Here is a 20,119-nt window from a genome sequence, read left to right on the forward strand (position 1 = left end):
GTAATTCTACAATAACTAATTCACTGCATTCAAACTGTATTTAAACTGCATATGCTTCCAAAGTATACTTATACTGACCTGTACCAGGCCTGGCTTGGTTCTAGAAAATAAATATAACTAAATAATATATTTAAACAAACCAATTTGGTCCGAGTTCAGTCCTTGAGTGTGTGAAATCATCTCTTCTCTGAGTTGTACAATAAATGCTTAGCACTACCCTCTGATAAGGCCTTACTGCTCGCACACGCTACCACAAATTGAGAGTATGGTACTCCCTACTTCAACCTCTGCCTACCTTTGGGGATCCACTGGACTCTGTGCAAACTATACCTTACTTTGGTCTAGTGTATACAGAGCCAGCTTCCTGCATGAAGAAACTGGCTTTTCTCTCTCAAAGTAAACACCCATTCTTCATCCTGCCCATCCTGCACCTTCCTCTCACATTGATGAGTGATTTGTTTTCCTGTCACTCTTTCTCTGCAAAGTGAACATCTGCAGTTGAATGCACACCTATTCATTTAAAATAAAGATATGATTGATTGCTGTGTGTGCTATGGAAATAGCCAAGCAAGGTAAATGTACATGTCTGTATCTTTCCAGGTTTGCTCTTTTATAATCCCAGATCTGATGGCAAACTATTCTTTTGTCTCTGTGTCTATATTGTCTCTCCATCTTTAGATGTGCATGTGCTGCTACTGGAAGATCTGTTAGTGCTGCTGCAGAGACAGGATGACAAGCTTATGCTCAAGTGTCACAAAAAACCAGCTCCGGATCCATCCAAATCTAAACAGCTTGTTTGCCCTGTTATAAGACTGAACTACGTGCTTGTCCGCACCGTCGCAACAGGTATGTTGGGCATTCAGAACTCTTGTCTACAGTGTCTGACACACACACACACGCACGTGCGTACACGCACACACACAGACACACACACACGCCCGTGCGCGCACGCACACACGCACACACAGACACACACGCGCGCGCACACACAATAGGACACACCCAGCCTCTCATCCCTCTGTTGCAGCTCCACGTCATTAAGTAACTATCATTGACACAGCCAATAGGCCTTGATTTAGTGTGCTAACACTTTAAAAATGCAAACAATAAACTCAAAAAGAGAAACAAAATGCTTTTTACAGTGAGGGCTCCATGCATTTGATACATTCGTCTTTTTGTTTCTGTGTCAAATAAAGGTTGATTGGCAATGGATTCGTCTTTATAGCCCGTCTTTAGTGTCTGTGGCCAGAAAGTGAGGAAGGACTATAATGAAGGCTGTCTCGCCAGCGTTCATAGTCAAAGAAACCAAAAGAGGTTTGCATTGAAGGCGAGACAGCCTTCAATATAGACAGTCGTTCCTTTCTATGCACCCCCTTAAAAATACCCATCTCAGCTGCACTAATGAGAAGCTCTTGGGATGACAAAACAGGGGTGAAGCCAGCAGCACACAGAGGAAGAAGAGCAGGGTCGAATTGGGATAAAAAATAGGCCTGGGCACCCTAAAAAAAAGGGACCCCATTCACCCATGGCATCCTTTCGCAAAACATGTATTGGTCAATGTCCCATGGTTAATTGTTGGCATTAGCTAGGGTAAAAGAATAACCTGCCAATAACCAGTCAGATCAAGTGATGAACGCTCATCTCACTGACCTATCTCTTGGGCCTACTGACAGATAGTTTGATAGCTGATGAGTGTGCAGCAAAATAGAGGCCAAAGTAGTACTTTTTTTAAACAAGCCATTACAATTGAGCTACTGCTTTACATGTGATGAAAAAGATGGATGGGGTCTCTGCACTGGTTGTGACCAAATATAGGTAATTTGAAATCTTTTATAAGAGAGGAGTTAATGTAATGTAATGTACTATGGACGTGGCCTGAAACGTAAGCTTTCCAGGTGTGCACCCAATCAGTATTTGAATGCCTCTGGTGTTAGTGAGCCCAAAAATATCACAGAAAAAAACACATAAAACATGACAGACCATTTGACTTTGCCAGTGCTTATTAGCACAGATTTGTACTCAATATCATATAAATGAGCATTCTTCCCTTCGCATCTCTTTCCACTGTGCTAGTTGCTTACACTCTTTTCTCCTCACATCATCCTCTGAAGTCTTCATTTGCATCCCTCACTCTTCACCTTCTGCCTTTTCTTTTCATTTTCTCCTTCTGCATTGTTTCTTTTATCCCCTCCTCTCCCCCATCCCCTCTCTTACACACACATACACAGAGACACTGCATTTCTTTTCCTTTGGTGCAAATATTTTGACATCAGTATTTGTGTACCAATTGTACGCACTTTCACCTAAAATGGTAAATCCTTCCTTGGCCATGGCCCAGACCGAAGAGAGCTCTGAGTTTCTATGTTTGTTAAACTAAATATCACTGGGTAGATGATCAGCTCTTTGTGGGTTTCTCAGCGGCAATAAAGGGAAGCTCAGTGCAGAAATAGACTATCTCCAGATGGATTGTTCTTTGTATAAAGATCTTCTATGGTCTGGCTAAGAAACAGCTTCAGGAAGGCCTCTGGGTTATTTTGACCAAAGCTGCTACCATGAATCTTGGACATCTGCAAAACTGTGACATGGGCATCAGTTCACACGTTCAAAAAGTACTACTGGATTACCAGGTAGGGTAAGAAGGGCACTTTTCCTGTTCATTCCTGCACAATTTCTTGGTCTTAAACATCCACAGATCCATTAGCTAGCGAGGTACTATTCTGGTATGTATTCACCAGATGAGGAATTTGTGGTAAGAAGTGTCCATCAGAAGAACAAGTTACTTATCGTTAGTAATTCTCTTTCTGGTGCATACTCTATCTATCCCCAGATTCCTCCTCGACCCTCCCTCCAAGTTTTGTGGGATGGACTAATTTGACTGATACTAAAAAATGTAAATTAGAGATCAGCCCACTGACACAATCTGATTACTAGGGCTCCGCGTCCCACAGCTCAGACAGATATCAGAAAGAAACGGATGTCCTGTGCAGAGGTTTTGATTATATATCACTTCTAGGGTGGGACGGACCTGATGTGAAGCTTCTCAATGCCACCTAGCGGCATGTTAGGGAATTACTAAGAAAACAATCTTCGTATCCAGTCTGCCACCCAGGCATTCACAAGGTGGGGCTCTGCGGTCAGATAGATTATCCTTGCAAAAGAGTGTTACTGAAGGTGGGTAACTTATTTCTCTGCTACATGCTTCAGGAACAGAATTTTAGATAGAAGATGAAAGTGAGAAGAGCCTATTGACAAAAAAGAGAGGCTTTTGAGTCTGCAAAATATCAACGTTGTAGATCAGTGACAAATAGCCCATCACAATAACATAACTGCAGCAAAAGAAAGAACTTAATGAGATTCAGTTCCTCATCTGGCTTCTTTTACAGTATACAAGGGATACTGGAGACTATTAAAATATTCCATAGTGTGATACAGCAACTTGTGAATTACCAGAGTAGTAAAAAACCTACATCTTAAGAGCCTGATGTCCTGTTCTGGATTGGTTTCTCTTCACAGCACTGGCAAGCATAACACTCCGCATAAAAGACAGCACCTGGCATCAGGCTATTAACTCATCTATATTAATTTCTCAGCTTTTATACATGGCCTACTGATGTGGAGCTACTCTCCACACGTCCTATTCTCTCTGCTTCCCTCAATGTAGTGAGAGGGAAAACTAGTACTTCCTGTCTCCACCCAGGAAGTTCCTGGCATCTCACTTCTGTCTGGGTCAGCTAGACCGCTCACCTACTTATATAACAATGTCCTTTCCTGGAGGACATGACACCTGAGTAGTGTTCAGTGACACAAGCAGTCTTGAGTAAATCACGTTCCTATTTCAGCTTGGATTAAGCAGTTTCATACAGTGCACGCGTTTTCCTTTTAAAATGCTGATAAATTTTTTAAAAAGGTAACGGGAAATACAGTTTCTATTCTTTTTTGTTGTTCATCGAATACCTAAGCATTAATAAGCAAATCAAAGTTTTGTACCTCAACTTAAATCTTTTCCTAAAAGAGGAAACCTGAAAGGGCTAGTCTGCATACTTGCATGAAGTCTCTGGGAATAAAACCTGCTTTCCTGAAAAACAAGGGTTTCCCCCACGGATTTCATTTGAATTCTTACAAGGCACTGCATGATATTTGGTAGGTTGATTGGAGATTTGGGAGGGCAGGCAGTTAAACCTGAATGACCATACCGAAATGTTAATGACAGTTCTGTTGCCTCATTTGTAGGCTTTGAATCTGAAAGGGTATATTATTGGCAAGCAAAACCATGAAAAAGCACTGAAGATTAAACCGGTCACTTGCAAATAGATGCTGATAAGGCCGACTGGTGAATATATATTTGTACAGGAATGTCCCATCCTGGGTTTTGCAAATAAAGTCTATATATATACTTGAGGCAAAACAGAGACCTGTTTTAGAACAGAAATATATAAGCACCATTTGTAAAAATGGAAACCTACTCACAAAAATACATTTTTAAGTAATTAGTGAACCCATGTCCCTTGCAACAGTTCATCCGTGTTGTTCATGAATGGTCAGCACGACATTTTGTGTGTATACGGTCATATTTTTATCAGTGCTTAGTTCGAAAGACTTTCTTTGTGTTTGTAGGGATGTATAAGGTGCATTTAAAGACAAGTCAGCACTATTCTTTGTTATGTTATGTGTATTTGTGGATGCTCTGCCATCCATGAGGGTATCCAGGCACTAAGCAGATATGTGCCTATCCCTGCTTATGGGAGGTTGGTTAATTGAAAAGCCTGGATGTCAGCTTCTTGCAGAATTGAAAAAGAGAGGAGGAGTCTCTGATGTGGAATGGGAGCTTGTTCTACACGTTAGGAGCGATGTAAGAGAACGCCAATCTTCCTGATCTGGTTCTGTGTATGTATTGAATGTGTGCAGGTAGGGGTTGTGCAGAGTGGCGGGGTTTGGGTTGTCGGTGGAAAGAGATGCGACTGTTCCGGTAGGTTGGTGTCTTTGTTGTGTAGTGCCTTGCATGTGTGTGTGAGGAGTTTGAAACTAGGGCATTTTTGTATCAGAACCCAATGGAGCTCTCTGAGGTGTTGTGTGATATGAGCTCTGTGTGGGAGGTGGAAGATGAGTCTGGCTACAGAGGTTTGTAGACTTCTGGTGAGTTGCTTGGTGATTTCGTCATAGAGGGTGTTCTTGAAGTCCAACTTGCTGATTACTTGAGTGTGAGTGACGTTTTTCCTATTGTTGCTTGGGAGCCCTTTGAAGATCTTCCTCAGCATCTTCAAGGTGTGGAAGTAGGATATAGTGACAACATTCACTGCGGTCACATCGAGTTCGCTGTTGATGATGATGTCGAGGTTCCTGGCATGGATGATGAGTTTAAGTTCCGCTGCCCACCAGTTGCAGTCTCATGGTGAAGTGTTCTTGACGAAGATCACTACTTCTGTCTTGTTGGTATTGAGCTTTAGACTGTTGCCTTTCATCCAGTTATCAACTTCAGTCATGCAGGTGGTGAACTTGTTTCTTGTGTTGAGAAACTTGCGACAGAATGCATAAGTTGTGCGTTGTTAGATAGGAGCGGATGTTCAGGTCGTGTTCGCAAATGACATTGGACAGAGGGATCATGCATGTGTTGAAGAGGGTGAGGCTGAGCAAGGAACCTTGAGGCTCTCCACAAATAAGTTTGCAGGCTTCTGAAGAGTAAGGGGCCAGGCTGACACCTTGTCTTCTATCCGTTAACAAGGAGCAGATCCAGCACAGAAACAAAACCAGGGACCACTCAATCACCTTCTCTAAGCCAGTCCACCCTCGTGAATAAGTGCTTTTGATGAGAAACGCATACAAATTATTGATGAAATGCCTGAACTATTTTTAACTTTTGGGGATTACTGTAGGTAGTGCCCAGTACGCCTTTTTTTCCTAACTTTGCCATTACTCACAGGGTTGAGCCATAGGTTGTTATCCTCAATGCTAAGATGATCTGCTTCCACATGTGGACTGCTGAGGCTAAAACGTCATCAAAAGAATTGGTGTAGGCTGATAAGGATCTTTGAGTCATGATAGACTAATTACTCTTGCATCTACCCATTAAAGAGTTCTGCATAATCTGTTTTATGTCTTTAAAAACGAAATTGAAATCCTTTGAGCCACCATAGTTTCTCAAATGTTTGTACAAATGCTATTCTCCAACCCATTTTGTTGACTTTAAACCCACATTGGCACCAAAGAATCTGAATCAGATAATCTTTTACGAAAGATGCTTGTCTGCTGAAATCTACAAATTACAATCTGCAACCATAGGCCTCACTGCTCTACTAATAACTACCAATACTGTCAAATCATCACTTGCTTTGAGGAGTCTCTTAAAACATGACACATACCATCATAAGAAAGACACTTAACCTAAGGTTGTCTCCAGTCTATCCCATAGAGGTAATTGTCACCAGACAACTGTGAATGTGAATTTATAAAGTGCACTCATGCCCAGGGGCATCTAGGTGCTGACCCACTGAAGGAAGAACCAAAAAAGCAGTAAAAAGGATTTGAGGTAATGAAAGACCTGTTGATTAAAAAGCCATGTTTTCAGGCCTTTCCTGAAAGGAAGCAGTCCTGTCATTTTGTTAAGATCAGGGGGAAGAGTGTTCCAGAGTTTGGAAGCACAGGTAGCAAAGCTTCTGCCACCCCATTTGGATCTTCTACCTTTAGGGACAGTTACGTTATATGCAGAAGAGGGGCGTAGAGACCTGTGAACAATATTTTCTTGAATGACTTGCATTCTGACGTCTGCCCTCATCACTGTACTGAATCTGCCCACTTTATATTCAGAGAGGGACTGTTCAATACCAGAAATAGTTGTCATGCATGTGCCCTAATGCTGCTGTACCTGGTGCAAACTTTTGATAATCAGTGGTCACATATTAATGGAGTATAATTGATGTGAAAGTGACTTGCCTTATGTAGATGTTGTTTTGAAAAATACTGGATTCATGAAGTCAAACTGCACCACCTTCTCTGATTCCACCAGCTTATCTATTGGAGTCCCACAAGAACCTGCACCTTCTCCGAGCCTCATCAATCTTGTGGTTGTTTTTTTTTTTTTTATCAGACCAGAATATCAATGATATCCCAAGTGAATATACAAAGGCAGTTACAATGACCTAATATAATGAGTTCTGCAAATCTACTGATGTAAATGAGCCTGCAAACTCTGGTGGCAAAAATCTTTATAACAGCAAATTGGGGCTGTGGCACACCCAGACACAATGAGATCCAGCGATGTGAGCCTTGTCATTGATGATGTCTCATGTGCTTAAAGCTCTTACAGCCTCATGCATCAACCCAAAATCCAGTCGGTAAAATACCGATTCGGTAATAGCTCCCGGTATTAAGTAAAAAATACCCAATCCCAATGCATCAACCCAAAAGCAGAAATCGCTATTTAAGGAATCCTTAAATAGCGATTCTTTAAATAGGGATTCCTTAAATACCGATTCCTTAAATAGCGATTGCATTTAAGGAATCCCAAAGTGAGATTCCTTAAATGCAATGCATCAAAGTTAAAAAATTAGCGATTTCGCTAATAGGGGGAGCAAATTACCATGAAGATGAACTGCATGGTAATTTGCAAAAACTTTGAAAAATGCACTTTTGTGCATTTTTCAAAGTTACATGTTGCGCACACACATGCCCTTAGAACATGTGTGTGTGCAACATATGTGCACATATCATTTTCAGGGGTGCAACAGGGTGTCCTTTTGACACCCTGGCACCCTTGAAAGTGCTCCCGCTATTAGCGATTCGGTAATACCGAATCGCTAATACAGAATGGCTTTACAGTCATTCCTATGGGCCTCCAAGCCCATAGGAATGAATGGGTAGGTATTCCTTATTACCGATTCGGTATTACCGATTCGGTAATAAGGAATATTAGGAATCGCTATTTGAATAGCGATTCCTACATGCATAGCCTTTTGCTATTCCTTATTAGCGATTCCTTATTTTTCGCTAATAAGGAATCGCAAATGGCATTGTTGATGCATAGGCCCCATAGTGTCTGAAACCACATGTACGCAGAGGTGATGCAGGCCCAAATCAACCTGAAATAAAAATCTTCTGCAAGCAGCATGCTGATCGTAGCAAATCCAGACCAAAAACATCTTTATATCACTGCCATCTTGGCCGGACCCCAAGGCAACCCTACCTATACCACTGCTAAGTATCTTAATTAGTAAGTGTTGTTCAATATCTCTCACCAAGTAAATATTGTCATCAAAGATGTGGTTCATCACCTCTTAACATCTGCACAGAATACTAGCTCTTCTACTTTCACCCAAAAGAATTGCCTTATCTAGTTATGGTCTTATCCTGCCTGGATACTGCAACGACCTATACAAATAACAAAATCCAAACTTTTGCTGCATGGCTCATACTCTGGGTAAAACAGAATACCATATTACACCCACCCTTTTAGCACTTCTGTGACTCGAAATCAAGGAGAGATAACAATTCAAAACCCAGTGCTTAGTCTACAGATCTCTTCATGGTTACGCTCTATCGTATCTCAAAAGTTTTCTTCGTCTGTACTATTCTTCTAGGTCCTTGAGATTGGCCTGTTGTTTTGTCCTTACAAAGTCTCATGGTTTGGTGATATTATCTTCCTGTTCGATGCTCACATTTCTGAATGACACTTCTCACCACAGATTCCTCACCTTTAAAATATCCCCAACTTTCGGACTGGATTCAGAAAATGTTATAGATACTGCTGCTGACCCACGCACACAAGGCTCTACACATCCAAGGACCCTCCTAAATTAGCCACCTCCTCATCTTCCACCAACCATTGAGACAACACCATTCCACCTCTCTTTTACTTGCCAATACTCCCTGCATTTACCAAAGCAGAAGTGGAGGATGCTCCTTCTACCACATCAAAGCAAAGACCTGGAACAGCCTCCCCAAACACATCTGGACCATCACATCACTTCCGAAATTCCAAATGGCCCTGAAGACCTGGCTATTCGGATAAGCCTCAGGCTGTAAGCGTCCAGATAACCTATTGGGTGATTAGCTGTGCTTTTTAACTCCTGATTGATTGGGCCCCCGCCTGCTAGCTGGTGGCATTGTGTGACTTTGCATAGGCATCGTACCCCCCAGGCCATGATGGAATGGATCACATATCAAAGAAAAATGTGGAGTCAGAAGAAAAAATTATGCGTCACTCAGCTTCCAATGTTTTAGGTACCAATATCATTGGAGAGAGCTCTTGTGACTGAACCTCTCTAGTCCCTATTTTACATTAGAATGGGGTGGAGGATACCTGGTTGGTTTTATAAATCAACCCTCACCCACCAGTACTACTGGTGGCATGCTTCGTACTTCGGTCCTCACACAATATCACTAATGTGTTTGGATGGGCTCAACGCTATTGACTTGTGATCTCTTATTTGAAGGTACAATGTGATCTCAGGTTAAAATTGTCTGCAAGTTTTTCCTATTCTTCTGGTGCTTTGCTATTTTTCAAGCTACCTTTGGTATGGTTAAAAATGTAAAAAGAGTATAAAATGTACTCCACCATCTAAGATCAACATGTTTCAGCCAATAACAGTCGTCTAACACGGTTGTATTACTTTCTTTAAGACTGAGGTAGAAGATCGCTTTTCTTTTCCTGACACGGTTTGTGTAGGCTAATCATCTGTGACAATTTTACATGCTATACTTAATGCATCCAAATCAAAGGAGAGCGAGCCCTGTAGATTCCATGTGGTCTGAAATTATTCAGAACTATCCCAAACCCTCAACCTATCTTAGCCACTGGTGGTGTGAAGTTATCACCACTATGGTGTGTTGTTGGGTGGTGTCGTCATTGGGTTTCACACCTAGGCACTCAGTTCCCTAGGTGAGTACTTCCATCCTAGGGAAAATATTTGTGGGATCCGTGTGGTGTTGTTACTAAAATTATCTCCTGTGTTTTAGAACAATTTTTTAACTAAGGTGAAGTATACAGCGGTAAGATTAAAAGGAGGTGTTATGACGTTCAAAGGACGTGTAAATTGTCCTTCACATCACAAATTGTTTGTCAACAAGTTTTAGCCTGTGTTGCCGTAAGGGTCTGGGCTTTTGTCAGGACCAAAATCAATATTCAATGGGTCCCTAACTGTTGTTTTTTTGTGTGTTTGTAGACACATAAGTCGATTATCATGTGTCTTCATTCCAATTCACTTTGTTGGAAAGCTAAATGGGCTTTCGTTGAGCCTCTGCCTTACTTAAGTTTCCTGTTCTGCCTCATGCGAAAGATGAGGCTGGATACCATGGCAACTTGCCAACAGCCAATCCCTGTTGACCTGACCTGGGTCTTCCTCATCCTTCCTGGAGTGGCAGAACAGGAAACATAGGTAGAACTTTTTAAGTTAGAGATCAGCGTACTGTCACCAATAATTGTTCTATCTGAGGGTGCGGAAAAGAGTGAAGCAACTGGCGCCAACATGCAAGAGTGGCACCTATATGCAGCCCGGACACTCCTGGGGTAGCACAAAGACTGCAGAGCCATACAATGCTACCTGCTAAGAGGCCATAACAATGTAATTAGGTCTCAATTAGTATGATTCTGAAAGTGTGCATTATATGCCTGGAAGAATTTACACAGTACATATTGCACATCAGCTTTCAGGAAGAAAAACTGCTGAAGCCACAATGTCGACATACTCTGTGGCATAGCTGTTAGAAATATTTGAATTAAGAGAATTGTTTATGCAGTATTTTAGTGCACTCTGGCCTGCTCCTTTCGATGTATATGGTTGTTTGCATTGTGTGATCGGGAGCGGTTGAGGATGCATGACTGGTGTATAAGCATGATGTCCATCAAGTGAGCCCTGACATATACGTTGCCTGCTGTGCTTGCATCTACGGCTTTGCATTTGTAGGATATTCTCTTTTTTCAGACGGGTGGATCGGATTTCCGTATTTATGTCTCAGTGTTCTTCATTTTCCATGTACTTGCATACAATAAAATGATGTAAAGAAAAGGCTGGTTACAGGAGTCATTGCATTAAATGAACGAGTTGGTAAATGAGCCTCAGTTGGATAAAATCTGATCACTCTCATTGGGGAAAAAAAACACATTTTTATTTCACTGCCTCGGTCCCCGCTGCCTTTTGGCTGTTGTTTCAGAACCTTTCGGTATTTGCTCTATAAAATGTGATACTTCACCCTGGAGGGCATCAGTGCTTTTATGAACAGTGAAACATTGTAAAAATATAAATTTAACTGTAAGTAGGAATTTGCTAACTTTTCCATCTGCTGAGAAAAGGATTTAGCAAGTATGCAATATTATTTCTTCATTTTGTTTTTCAAATTAGTGGTACCTTTAAAAGTTACTTTCCATAGATTTCATAACTGGTACTTATGTAAACTATTGTCTTTATTTGTGGCAAGTTGGTATATAAATAATTAGGAATTCCGTCATTGTTGTGTCTATTAACTTTCGGTTTCTGCCATGGTGGTTTCCTGTATAGTCTTCATTTGTTTTTCAGATGAGAAAGCCTTTTACATCATTTCCACATGCGAGTATGTACCACAGATCTATGAGCTTGTGGCACGCACTTCACTGGAGAGAAACAGGTAAGAATTTCAGCTGACACCTTAATACGCGAACAGTGAAGCAACAGGACTCTTCCTAAGGGCCATATTTTGTAGAGGCTCCAAATAAAGTACCCTGATGAATATAGTCAGTGTATCCTCATACAGGCTGGAACAGCTTGCATATATAACTGTTTTGTACAGGGATAGCCAGAAGGAGAAGTCTAAAAAAAGTTCTGATCTCTGAGACTGTTGCGCTTCTCCAGACAACTTGTGTCGAGTCCTCAATGCCACTCTTCTAAGGATAATGTGAAATGACTGGTCCAGTTCTAATGTTACCAGCAGTCATTTCCGCAGTATTTACATCTTGTCTGAACAGTTTGAGGAATAACCATCAGAGGTTCTGCTGTGGTTCCCTTATATCACTTAATACATTTGTAATGCTTTCGAGAGAAAAGAAATAGTTCTTAGCATGTATCCTTCACAAAGCTTTGCCAACAATTTTAACGTAACCCAGTTGGTCTGTTCTAGGAGCGCTGGTCATCAATCACTTTAAAAAGAAAATTCTACTTGTCTTATTTTTGTGGCCTTTTTGTGACTGTTCTTTTCCTTTAATTTTATTTGTATATCCTTCTTGCATCCTATGGTGACATATTTTACTTTTGAAGCTGGTTTTTGCCATATGTATTAACATTAGTACCTGGGTTTTCTGGAGACCAAAATTCTTTGAAGGCCTTAAAGTGCCTAAAATACCTCAGCACACAACACTGATTATACAGTTAGTGATTCACGCTAACTGTAATGGTGAATTGTACATTGATGCATAGTAATTTGATATATCATAACAATGATGAGGGTTACAGCAGATTAGCATCAGCCATAGCCTGCACTTTGGTCTCACAGACTAACCATTTATTCGAAACATTAATTAGGATAGAAGAGGGGAGCCAAGCAGACACAGAACCCCTAGCGTGTTTCAGAACCCACAGCGGAAGAGCAGGTTGGAGTTTTATGATGAGGATGAGTAATATGACCAACTCATCTTAGTGGCATCCCAAGGGGATGAGGATATATGGAAGGACTTAGACACCAACTCTCCTGAGTACAGGTCTGTCTCCATCCATTCTCTGCCAGCCCAACTGGATGACTTTTTTCTGTACGATGTTGTCATTAAAAGGAGAGTAGACACTTAAAAGTACAGCTAGAAAAAGACAGGCCCTAGAGTGTTTCCTCCCAGAAATACTGCTATCACTGAAAAAAGATCTGAAGAAAGAGTTTTTGCCCCTGCTACCTTGAATCATGAACCAGAGGAAAGAAGCATTTAACAAGTCAGCTTTCTCTGAAGTAGTAAGAACAAGGCTAGAGAAGAAATATAAACCCTCTAGAAAGACTTACTAGACAACAAGCAATGAGCTTGCAGACTCCACTGCGAGGAAAAGGGCTAATGCTCCAGCATCCAAAGGACCAGTCCCAGAGAAGGAAAATAAGCTGTTTGAGATGGAAGGAAGAAAGATGAGGCATTCAGCAGCCACACAGTGACGCACCACACATTCTAGTGTTATTAACGGTAGAAGGAAAAGAAAGAACTGATGCAACATGTCCCAGAACAATACAAATGCAATACAAGCAGGAAAGACCATCTTAAATTCCAGCCTCAAGTCAGCCCTTGAAGCTGCTAAAGCAACCAGCAGACCGATGTGCATGGACACTACACTAAGAATACGTGCCTTACTAATAGTATCCAGCTTTAAACAAGAAGTCCACATTTCTTTGATAATTATGTCTTTTACAGGGGAAAGCCGCACGGAGCTGCAGTTGATGACTCTCTCCAGCAGATACAAAAATACAATCATATGGAAAAGGCAGTGGGCCCCTACAATTCAGGTGGTCTTACAGTAGGAGTACTCCTCCTTCCAGGAGAGCAATTGAAAGAGAGAATTTGCAGACCATTCTACAACCAACACAGTGCTCCCAAGGGGTGAGTGTGTAGAGACCTAGTACTGCATGGCCATACCCATTGGCGTGGAGTCACTTCTTTTGAGTCACGGCCTTTGGTGATGGCAGACCATAAGTGGATCAGCCACAGACAGCAAGTGACTCGCAAAGAGAAGCCCTCAGCATCAAACACATTTAGGGAGTAGACTGGGAGGTTTGCTCCTGGAATTGAGGAACATCACGCATCACAAATGGGTGCGAACGTCTTAAAACACAGTTACTGCCTAGAGTTAGGAATGATAACATCAGATGTCAAGCCAAACAGGAGAGCTTGCAAAGGAGAGGAAATGACACTGTTAAAAACAGGAAATACACAACCTCATACAGAAGGACCAGTAGGGCAGGTGCCAACAGACTAACAAAACTAATGACTGTACTCTCTCTGCTTCCTCATCCCCAAACAAAATTTAATATTGAGAACCATCATAGACCTGAGATTACAGAAGACATTCACCAGACACAAAATTTCAAGACAACTTCACTGTAGAAAGCCATCCCATTGCTAAAAGAAGAGGATTACATAGCAACTGTAGACCTCAATGGACACATATTTGCACACCCTGATGAACTTCAAGCACAATAAATCCCTTAAGTTTGTGGTACACAATTCACATTACTAATTCTAAGTTTTACCCTTGGAATAAAGTAAGCACCAAGTGTGTTTACAAAATGTCTTACAGAAGTAGCAGCTCACTTGAGAAAGCAGGAGATACAAGCGTACCCCAACCGATTGGATTGGATGGTGAAAGGCAAACTCGCAAGACTTCCAGAATGGTATACAAAATAATATTGGAAGTAGTAGACATACTGAGTTTCTAAGTGAACAATGAGAAGTCTTCACCACTCCCTATGAAGAAAATGGATAGCTGGGGCAGATTCAGTTGCGATAAAGGCATGCCTGGTTCAAAAGAGAGTGCAGGCATTGACATAGCAGGTTTGCCGCTGCAGGAAGAGACCATCTGAGAGTGAAAACCTGAAATTGCTGAGAATGATGGCTTCAAGCATTACATGAATCCCACCTGCCAGACCCCATGGGACACTCCTCCAAGAAAGGCTGCTGAGCCAATCGTTACAATCTGTGGGGGACTGGGAGGATCTTGTGCAAAAGTAAATATAGTAATGGATAGCAGAAAACATCACAAGAGGCAGGCCACTCAAAATACCCACTTCTCTAGGTCACCATCACAACAGTCTCAACCTACACTGGGTGGGTGCATGCAGGAGAATCAACAGATCAGGGGCTAAAGGAACCCACAGAAAGCTGAAAAACTCATAAAAATATTACAACTCACAACAGACTTCTTTGACTTGAAGGCCTTTCACAAACATATCAGAGAGATAGTAAAGATCCAGACAGACAACCCAACACCAATATTCTTCGTGAACAAACAAGGGAGGGTGGGTGGTTGGGGGCGGGGGGTGTCAGGAGGGCCTGCCATGATGGTGCTATGCAAACTAGCACAGGAGATCTGAATATGGGCACTCCAAAAAAAGATATCACTGACAGCGATACACATGCTGGGGTAGAAAATCATAGACGCGGAGCAGATTAGGCAGACAGAAGGAATCTCGCAGGAGTGGGAGCTAGATCAGGGAGAGGTACAAAGAATCTTACCAGAATAGGGGGGCGCTACACATAGACCAGTTACCTACAAACAAAAATAGAAAATGCCAAGACTTTGCATTGTGTCCAAGTACCCTCATGAAATCTAGCTTATGCTTCGATTAAGGTATGCCTAAGAGCGATAGAAGCATATGCACTGGCGAATTGCACGCTTACATGTAACGTCATAAAGGGATGGTACTTACCACCGTCAAAGATGGGACAAAAAATAAGGACAATTATGTAGCCAGTAATTCTGTGGCGGAATAATGCACAGCATTTGTATCTACAAAAGTATTCTAGTTTCAAAACTATTGTTACAGCTAAGTACATATTTATTTTCATAATCTCATGTTATCCACCCTTGATCAGTAAAGCTGTCCAATTGCTCTCCAAATAGAGGTACCTGAAATGTATTGTTTTTTGTTGCTACTTCTTTTCTGGATGAGGTGATTTCTTCTCTAATTTGTTTTGCTTTTGTCACTCCTCTTGAATTTCGTTGGATTTTGCAACTTAGGGAGTAATGTGAAAGGGCCATTTTATGTTGCACTCTCTTACTTAACTGTTAATACAAATATGAATTTAATGGAACAAATAAAAAGTACCATTTGCATATAGGATAGAATTAGTGGTTCTATTAATCTGGATTTAAGAGTTTTTAATTCATGTTTCAGACTTTTCAAGCATTTTTGGACAGACTTTGTGTATTGTTGGCCGCCTTCTGGTATGCACACAATAAATGTTTACTGATAATTATTTGTTTTATTGCCGCTATTTTTCACAGCGTCAGCCTTTAGCGGAGGAGCAGTCATGCATGTTTATAACACATGAAGGATTCAGAAGCAAACTTTGGTTGGTTACATAAATTGTCTTGGAAATTTCGATAGTAGGACAGACAGATACAAACATTTGTACAAACTCTGACCTGGTGGAAGTGGGTTCTGTAAAACAAAGTGATGTTTTTGGGAGGAAAATATGGTTCTTATTCCATCCAAATAAGGAGTGAGGGCTCAATCTCTGATAAAGATAAATGTTGTGAATGAGTGTTCCTGCATTGAAGGAGAAGGCCTCACTTTTTGTCGTTCTTTGCCGCGGGGATCTTGCACCCCATCATATTGTTCCTGATGGTGTGGCCAGAGAAGGTAGTTTCCGTCCTTTAGTTCAATTTACTGGTGGGAATAACTTTACAAATGGCGGGCGCACAGTGACCTCAACTTGATGTGAGTTTGAAGGATTGACACTGGAGGATGCTGAATATATACAGGTGGCTGTTTTTACTGGTATCGCTGAGTGGTGTTTCCATGGAAGACGACCTTCTCAATGGTCTTTTGATGTATGCTGTCTTAAAATGTTATACCTATATCTTTATGCATCTTTATATCATGATACGCCTTGCTATTATCTTTTGTGTCTGTAAAGCGCTTTGATACCCACGGGTCTGGGAGTGCTATATAAAACGTATAAATTAATAAAATGGTAAAAGTCGAATCCAGGACAAACGTGGAGACTGGAAATGTATGTATGAAATATATTAATGATATGCCATGCATGTAGCATAATAATGGAGAAGCACCCTAAGCATGACACGGCCTTGTCTGACTATCTAGTGGACCCACATCACTGAACCTGTAGTCAGTAGGCTCCTGCATGAGAATTTTAGTGTGTACCCACGCAAGTTGAGGATATTTTAGAGTATTAGACAGCACTTTACTGAAGATCAAAATAAAATAAAAAAATTCAAATTCCCACATTGAGTTAAAAAAGAAAGAACGTGTTGATCACGTGTGTCTAATCCTTTAATTAGTCACTCACTAAACCAGGCGTCACTTCTAACGAGACAGCAGCTCTGAATGGCCTTCATGTTGAACATGTACCTGTTAAAAAGTTTATCTTGGTGCAAGCTGAGTTTATTTCCTCTTCAAACCTTACTTTGCTGCATAACAGAACTGCCAGTCTTGTTGATCCTTTTTAACAAAATAATAACTTTCTGCAAGAGAACCCTACTCCCTCATTTTCTGGTTGTCAATCAGACAGTGATGTTTTAATTTGATAATTTCATTGACTGATGCTCATTTTATTCAACTTATTTCTTCGTTTAAAGGTGGAAAGCTCAAATTGAAAACGTAGTGGAAGTTGCAACGAGGAACTTCAGTAGCTGTGGGCAGGAGCCGGTCAATCACACGCCTCCTCCTGTCAGGTGAAGTGAACAGTCTTATTTCCTGGATTTGCCAATCACTTGGCAGAAATTGAATTCTGTGCAGTGTTGGCTATTGCCAGTATGTTGAAATGACTAACAAAATGTCCAACACAAGCACACTTATAGCCATGAGTGGCAAATGGTTATTTGGAGTTTTGATTCTATTATGCATTCACGTTGTAGTTAGAATTTTAAGGAGCCCTGATTCATTCTGCAGCACAATATTAACTTATTTATACGATAAGGGAATGACAAGACTTCACAAATGGGCAAATTCGTAGACCGGAGAACACAGAATAATGTTCAGTTAGCCGGTTAAATAAGTTCTAGATTGAACAATGCTTTATGGATCATGTGCACTTACTCACATTGTTTAGTTACTTCAACCAGTGCCCTAGAAAAATAAGCAAAAATGTAATTGCACAATGATGCTATTTTAGAGGTATCGCTGTCTCTCTTACACTGGGTAGTGCTTTCTGCCTGCACTTCTTAGCTGGAAAAACAAAATCCCGACATGATCACATTGCTGGTCTTTCTATCATTTAGGGCCTTATTATGGGTTTGGCGGCCCCCTGCAGTGCCACCCACAGGAGGACTGCCAAAGCTGTGGTGTGCTTGCCCGCCGGATTACGATTACATTCAATGGTGGGCAGCCAGTGCTGGGGTGGTCTCCCGGCGGTGAGCTGTTATGATGATCATGCGAGAGCCTAACATGCTGCCCGCTGCCTTGACAGCGCCTGCAGTATGTTCCTGCATGGTGTGGCATGCATGCCACACTCTGCAGGGACAGGGATGCAATTCCAGGTGGGCAACATGTGCCCACCTGCATTCACGCCCAGAGGCAGCAAGAGGGCTCTGTTAGGGCCCCCTTTGTTGCCTCTCTGCCCCCCTCTCCATGACAGGCTCCCCACCTTGAAAAAGGTACTTGACAATCAACTCAGAATATGCTTGGTGGTGCTGCAGCGGCACTCCCAGGATATTCCTGCTCCTGACAGCTGCACAACAGCGCGGGATCCTGGATTCCCCGGCGGACACATTGCTCCTGTAGCGCTCCGACCACACACTGCGGGCCCGCAGTGTGCAGGGGGTGGGACCACCACAGTGAGTACGGCGGTCCTATGGACCTCCATACTCGCAATAAGGCTGTTAGTGTTATTGACATCAATGTACGCCTAGCCACCACTATAGTGATTGTGATTTGTAATTTCATGGAAGTCTATTCTGTGTGTGTCTTGCTTTTGCTTCATTGCTAAAGCTTTCACATGCCTGGGTGGCCCACCTTTGAAAGAGGAGCCCACGGGGTTTCCAAACCCACGCAACTGTCTATGACTTTCACTGAAATCACAGTTTATGAACCAGAAGCCACTGCTCCGTAATGGACATATTGGAGAGTCTAAAAGGTAGAAGGTGAGAAGACAGTAGATTATCAGGCAACTTTGAAACTCTCCTATCTCTCCTAAGATGCGTTAATTGCTAGCCTTGGGCATCTATTTTAGCCACTATATTTATTTATTTGGGAATTTTATTAAGTGTTCAATGTCTTCTGTCAGTTGCTTTAAAGTGTTAAAAGTCTTCAAGACAACGTCATCTTTTAGGGTAGTTTTTGTCAGATAAGTGAGCTATAACTGTGCCAATTTTCTTTAGCTGTGACCGGTTTACTACAAAAGCTGGTATGAAAGGTTTTCAGATGTTTTCGAAACCCCATGTGGTTTGATTCAGTTCTCAGATTTTGGGGTATTCTAAAACTTAGGAACTTGAATCTGCCTCTCTGTTTGAGTAATTTGAGGTGATGAGGTGCGCATTGCTCCTTACTCAAATTCATTTTGACATTCTCTAGATTCTGATAGATGATTGTAACTGCAGATGCCTTGCCTTTTGAATTCCTGCAATTATCAGACAAAATCCAGAAACGTTATTAGCAATTGCTCCTACGCATTGATAGGCGGTGCCATCAGACTTTGCATTAACTTTGTTGCTCCTTTGCAAATGTTAGCAGGAAGCCATATATGTGTGCAAGTGTTGCACATTAGCGTCAGATCCTTATTTTCCTCATTCTTCGATGGTGATCTGGAACTCCACTTCTGAACTTCGTCAGCGTCTTACCTACTTTAAAAACTCTTTTTTTGAAGATGTTTTGCTAGGGATCTCAGGCTAGAGGTTTCAGTCGGTGCCACACCTACAGAAAGCAAACATATGGCACAGACCCGCATGACATCTGTTTGTGGTATCGTGGATGTAGGCATGATTCAGAGTCATTGAACAAATGCTCTCTTATGCGTCCAAAGGCCTTTAGGGATCAGATGACAAAATTGTATGTCACAGAGCACAAAAAACTGTACTGCTAGAAGTCCAGGTCCCCATCCTCTGGTAAGTGTAAGAGAAAGGATGTTCCAAATCTCATTGTAAACACAGAAGTGCAGATGGTTGGCCTCCCCTCAGGGCAGATTCCAACCATGGTTCACATGCTCCAATGCGCTCTGAATTTCTCTGTGAATCCTAATCTCCGCAGCAGGTGGAGGCCTTTTAGGAGGCACTGCTGCAGCTTCTATGATCAATTCTGGATTCTCCTGGAGTACCTTTGGTCCCTGCTTCTGCAGGAAACCAAGTCGGACTTCCGCTTGTAGCTCCTGCTCCAGCACCAACTGTGAACCCATTAGACCTCTGTATGTACCCTCACCAATGCTGAGCCACACCTTAACTTCATTGATGGAGGCCATACTGGTTCCAGCAATGCCGGTGCCTGCCCCTTCCCCACCTCCAGCTTCAGTGGCACA

The 20,119-nt window shown here is 41.8% G+C and overlaps 1 protein-coding gene across 1 annotated transcript in view; it reads left to right on the plus strand.

Moving 5' to 3' along the window:
* LOC146772832 (rho guanine nucleotide exchange factor 11-like) overlaps positions 1–20,119 on the plus strand; it is a 322,904-nt gene that overhangs the window by 195,572 nt on the left and 107,213 nt on the right. Inside the window, exons 13-15 of the mRNA XM_085637035.1 lie at positions 679–846; positions 11,505–11,592; positions 17,250–17,345. Of these exons, the coding sequence (XP_085493161.1) occupies positions 679–846; positions 11,505–11,592; positions 17,250–17,345 (352 nt within the window). The remainder of the gene's footprint in view (positions 1–678; positions 847–11,504; positions 11,593–17,249; positions 17,346–20,119) is intronic.

This window comes from Triturus cristatus, chromosome 12 (assembly GCF_964204655.1).
Source record: "Triturus cristatus chromosome 12, aTriCri1.1, whole genome shotgun sequence".
Classification (NCBI taxonomy): Eukaryota; Metazoa; Chordata; class Amphibia; order Caudata; family Salamandridae; genus Triturus; species Triturus cristatus.